Raw genomic sequence first — 5,685 nt, 5'->3', positions numbered from 1 at the left:
TGGAATCCATTATATAACATGACAAAGCACCATTGAAAGAAAAGCAAGCATAAGTAATTACATCATGGCTTTAATTTATACGCTGAGTATATAAAAGATATTACACATATAAAAACATGTGTTATTCATTTTGGGGCTGATGCTGAGTTATATTCCTGGCTAGAATGGAAATATATTATTAAATAAAATATGAAGCATAGAAATTTAATTGTTCTCTGTTAATATAAAGGGCATCACTATTTTTGTTGATTATATTTTGCTCCCTCTAATGCTTCTGTGAGGATACTTTGGTTTGATATATGTTGTTTCTTTTTTTGTTTTTTAATTTCAATTATTGGAATAAAAGCATATTGATAAAAGACTTGCAAATACCCTTGTAATGTTGTCCAGATATCACTAATATGTTTTTTAAATAAATATTTTAATTTTTGACAATGATAATAATGTAGTATTTACAGTGACAGTAACTGTGCAAAAAACTACTTTTGCTGAAAGTAATTTTAACTTGTTATTTAGATTATTATTATTTTTTTTAGGTAAAATGTATAACATTTGTAAGAATCAGCTATAATCCTATCACATCTTTTTAAATATGAAAAATAAACTGAAATAAACATTTTCTCCTATTGCCAAAGAGATATATATCACATATCATCCTCATGCACAAATATAGAATTTAGATTTTTATTTTTTTCTTTTACCAACATAGAATCACTACTTACTTAATAGAACAAAATTATGTTTGTGTTTTTTTTCTACTCGTACCCTCTCCAAGTTTATAAAAGTTAATGGGCATGTTTTAAGTTCACTAAGTGGATATTTTTAATTTGATGCTTAATTTTCATACCATAATGTAATTAACTTATTCAATTATCTTCCAATTAAAGAGCATTTGGTTTCCCAAAATATATTACTCAACAGAATTTCAATTTATAAGTTTGAAATGAACATTATAGTACATTTATATTTATATATTACCTGGCATTATTTTCCTTTAATATAATCCTCAAAGAAGAATAAATGAATTTTTCCTGTAAATACTGATAAATGCTGCAAAATAACTCTATAAACATGTGATAGATAAAGTCATCCCTAAACTCATTGAGTTGATTGAACTCATCCTTTCCCATAGGATTTCTAAGGTTGTAATTTTTACTGAACAAGCTCTGGTGGTATAGTGGTTAAGGCATTTGTCTGAAAACCAAAAGGTTAGTAGTTTGAACCCAACAGCCATGCCATGGAAGAAAGATGAGGCGGTCTGCTTTTGTGATTAGTTATAGCCTTGTAAACTCAGTGGTGGTCAGTGAGTTAAAAAAGACTCACTGGCAGTGACTTTGGTTTTGGAATTGGAATCTTTACTGAAGTAGACTGCCACATATTTCCTCCAATAAGCAGCTATTGAGTTTGAACCACTGGCCTTTGGGTGAGCAGCCTAACACTTAACCACTGTGCAACTAGGGCTCCTACTATAAAGTAAAATTCCCACCAAATATACATGATTTACTGTTTACTAAAAGGATACTTAATTGTAATCATCTTCCACCATGTAAATATCTCATAATAGTTTTAATGTGAATTCTCTCAAAACTATTGAAGTTGAATATTTTTTATAAAAGTATAGCTATTTAAAAAAATTTTACAACCTATGTGTATATTATTTGCCCATTTCCCTATTAGTATGTTTATCTTTCATTGATTCATGTGCGTTTTTGATATATTAAATTTATAGGGTAATATTTAATAATGTATTATCATTTATATAGTAATTAATTATATTGCCAAAGTATATAAAATTACTATTAAAATGTATGTTCTAAAAATTCATATGAGTGGAGCAAAAAATAATATCTTTGTTAAAATGAAGAAAAAATTTTTTAAAAATGATCTATTTTTAGCAACTAGTAGATCTCTTTAAATGTGCTTAAACAATGGTCCATTTAATTACTTCAAGAATTCAGACTATTATAGTAAAAGAAAAAATATTGTGCATGGTTTAAAATATTACTATAATTTAGGTTTGCTGTTTGCTACTCTGGATGAAGAGGTAAATTAGCTAGCAAGAATATTAGATTTTATACAAATGTTATTTTATGTTTTGCTCCATTTTCTAAGGGGGGGAAAGTATATTATGTTTATAACAATAATCAGGCCCTTTCAGAAGTGTGTAAAGAAAGATAAGATTATATATCACTCTGTCAATGAAATGAATGAAATATTAAATATCAAATTAAAGAGTGCAGTTATTGCCTAGTGAGTAAGCAGAGTGGTCCAGTTATAAAGGACAATAGGAACAAAGACAACTGCTATATTAAAGTATTAAGAAATTGTAATAATTGCTCATCATAGAATGTTGGACAATTATATCTGGGAGTGTTGCAACTGTTTATTTTTGTAGAAGAGAAATCTGAAAGTAAAGGTTATTAAATGGCTGTGATTTCAAATCAACAATTGGCAGATCCAGGGCTAGAAAAATAGGCACCCTGATGGGTAGTTTAGCACTTTGTTCCTCTGTGAAATGGAATTTTTCTGCACAGTCTGTTGTTTGCTGCTCTATCTCACACTAGGGCACATATCTGACCTATATTGAGCAACATTACAATTGCTCAACTTTGATAAGATTTTTACAAGTCTTTAAAACCATTTATTTATATAATTATTTAACCTTTATAAGCACCATTGAAAGAAAAGCAAGCATAAGTAATAATAATAAAATGTACAACAGAATTGTAATGCTACCTCATAAATTTAAAATCAGCTGCTTTCTGATATGTTATAATATAATATGATAAATTGTTCATTTTTTCCAAAAATGAGTTAATACATTCCTAATCTGTGGATATGACTCTACTTAGCACCTATTTTTTTTTTTTTTTTAAGAATTATTTTTGTTGTTGTTGTTGTTTATTTGCTTGCTTGCTTTCTTTGAGAAGATCATCCTCAAGTAACATCAAGAAATCATTACCAATTATAATATACAATTATATACTGTAGCCCCCTGAGGAGTCTGGGTGATGCAGTGGTTAAGTGCTATGTTGATAACTGAGAGGTCTATACTTGAAACCACCAGCTGCTCCAAGGGAGAAAGATGTGGCAATCTGCTTCCCTAAAAATTTACAGCCTATAAGGCAGGTCTACCCTGCCCTACAAGGTCACTTTGAGTCAGGATCTACTTAGGTCAGGATGATGTATATGCCAGTGTGAGAGAAACAGATAACGACCAACAGTGATACCCCTACAAACCGATAATCAAGGACATTCCTCGTTCTTACTTTAATAATTTGCATTTGACAGAATCATTACAAACCTTGACATAATATTCTGAAAAAAGCATATTTTTGTTGTTGTTGTTTCTTTAATTTCACAAATATATTTACTGTTCTACTTGTTTGTTTTGTTTTACTGCTTCCTTGTTGGTTCCAGTTGATTCAGACTGTCAGCGTCACCGACAGGGATGACCCTCCCCGAGGCCACAAATTCTTCTTTGAACCAGTGCCAGAATTCCCCCTCAATCCAAACTTCACCATCATAGATAATAAAGGTAGAACACATCTTGAAAAGCTAAATGTATGAGACCTGAAGATACAAAATCAAAACTGGTCTGAGTTTGTTTTTGCCTCTCTCTCCCCAGATAATACCGCAGGAATTATGACTCGGAAAGATGGGTATAGCCGCAACAAAATGAGCAGCTATCTCTTGCCAATTTTAATCTTTGACAACGATTACCCGATTCAAAGCAGCACTGGCACGCTCACCATTCGAGTGTGTGCCTGCGACAATCAAGGGAACATGCAGTCCTGCAATGCAGAGGCCTTAATCCTCTCTGCTGGCCTGAGCACGGGAGCTCTCGTCGCCATTCTCCTATGTGTCCTCATACTGTTGAGTAAGCAATGCCTTTATCAATCCTCGTTCACTTACAAAAGTCACTCCCGTCGTGTCTTTGCCCAGTGATTGTACACTGAAGAACTCTTAAGCTCAAAATTGCAAAATTTTAACTTGTTCATAAAATTATTCTTTCCATTAGAAATGTAGAGAGATTTTTCACTCCCAAACTCCTAGGCATAGGTCTGGATTAATAGAGACCAAAGCCTAAGAAATAATAGCCAACATTATATATATATTTTTAAATATTCTTTTAAAATATTTTTTATATGTGTGGTGTTTAGTGTTAAGTAATCTTGATGACTCTTCTCAAACCATTGACTCTAATAACATTCAATTTTCACATTAACGCTATAAGGAAAAAACTTCATTACCATACAAAAAGGTTAAATAATTTTTCTCAAATCACTAAGAAAGTACCTTAGCCAGCATGCACCTAGACTGTTCTGGTTTAGAAGTAATCCTCTTTCCTAACCATTATTCTCAAAACCAAAGACTTCTTTATCTTTGCATGCAAAATAACTAACAAACATTAAATTATGTGACTCAAAACTCTAATTGGCAAATGAATTAAAGTGGTCCCAATAATATTTTTCTGTAGAAATTTTTATGTATTGGTACAATACATCAGATTAAAAAATGAAAGTTTAGTGTTTGAAGTATCAATAGGGTACTGTGGTCATTCCTAGCCCTGCAGTATTTTCCAAATAAAGTCATACTTCCAATAGCCAATGTTTTATTGAGCATGCCCTAACAGGACAACTATTTAATTCAATTAGACAGTTGTTCCACTGTAAAAATTCCCCAAAAAATTGTTTCCATGAAATATTCATCCAAAATTGCTTATGCGTAGGACCAGAAACCTAGCCAAATTTATGTTCTAAAGCTCATATGTGCTGGCTCTTTTTCATTGCAAATCCTTTCAAGCAATCTGGATGAAATCCCTTTGGCCAGATATCCTTGCAGGACTTCAGCGAAGGATTGATAAAAGCAAGGGGAAAAAACATTGTGTCTGTTGAAATAAGCCAACTATTTAGAGAAACGTTTTTTTTTTCAGGTATTCTAAAGAACATGCACACCACTGCAGTCCCCATCTGCAGTGCCCACCTCCACCTGCTGTGAGAATGTTCAACTCCTCTGTAAAATGCTTTTGTATCCCCATGGTGATTCAAATATTGCTTAGTCTTTGAGCTAAATGCTACAGCTTTCATATTATTTATTGGCTGAGACAGTTTTGGTTTCCTAATTTAGAACAACACGAAAATATAGAGTAATTTAATTTTTATTTCTGTATCACTGTAATACTGATGCTCTCATACATATGAAGATGTACACAGGTGAATGGAAGAATGGCTCCCTCAAGGGAAAGAAAGAAAAAAAACAAAAAACTGCAGCTAGTCTAACATTAGCAAAATGAATTCCGTAAAATTTTTCTCTATGCAGAAATCCTAGAAGGCTTATTTTTCAAAGATTGCCAACTTTCTATCCTGAGCAATTTTGAAGGCACACATTTCTTTCTTTCTTTCTTTTTTTTTTTTTTACCTTTCCAACTCATTGCCCTAATGTGGAGTCATTTTCTATTATTTTTGCAAAAACTGGCTCTAATTTGAAGAGTTTCATTATCAAAAGTCACTAAGATATCCTACTCTTGGGTGTTTATACTAATTGCTAGACGTAGTTACTGCATTCCTATAGTTAAGAGAAGCTGCCTTTGCAGGATGGTTAGTGAAATAGTGTGGGCAATAATATTTTAGGGCTATCTTGTTCCAGTTAAAACAAATGCAGTTTTTAGTCTATTTAACAAGG

At 32.0% G+C, this 5,685-nt stretch overlaps 1 protein-coding gene across 1 annotated transcript in view; it reads left to right on the top strand.

Moving 5' to 3' along the window:
- CDH9 (cadherin 9) overlaps positions 1–5,685 on the top strand; it is a 141,298-nt gene that overhangs the window by 132,933 nt on the left and 2,680 nt on the right. The window contains exons 9-10 of the mRNA XM_007958090.2: positions 3,421–3,538; positions 3,629–3,880. Of these exons, the coding sequence (XP_007956281.1) occupies positions 3,421–3,538; positions 3,629–3,880 (370 nt within the window). The remainder of the gene's footprint in view (positions 1–3,420; positions 3,539–3,628; positions 3,881–5,685) is intronic.

Source organism: Orycteropus afer, unplaced genomic scaffold (genome assembly GCF_000298275.1).
Source record: "Orycteropus afer afer isolate SDZICR_OR568_19922 unplaced genomic scaffold, OryAfe1.0 scaffold00849, whole genome shotgun sequence".
NCBI lineage: Eukaryota > Metazoa > Chordata > Mammalia > Tubulidentata > Orycteropodidae > Orycteropus > Orycteropus afer.
The sequence above is the reverse complement of the archived record's forward strand: the minus strand, read 5'-3'. Positions and strand labels throughout refer to the sequence as shown.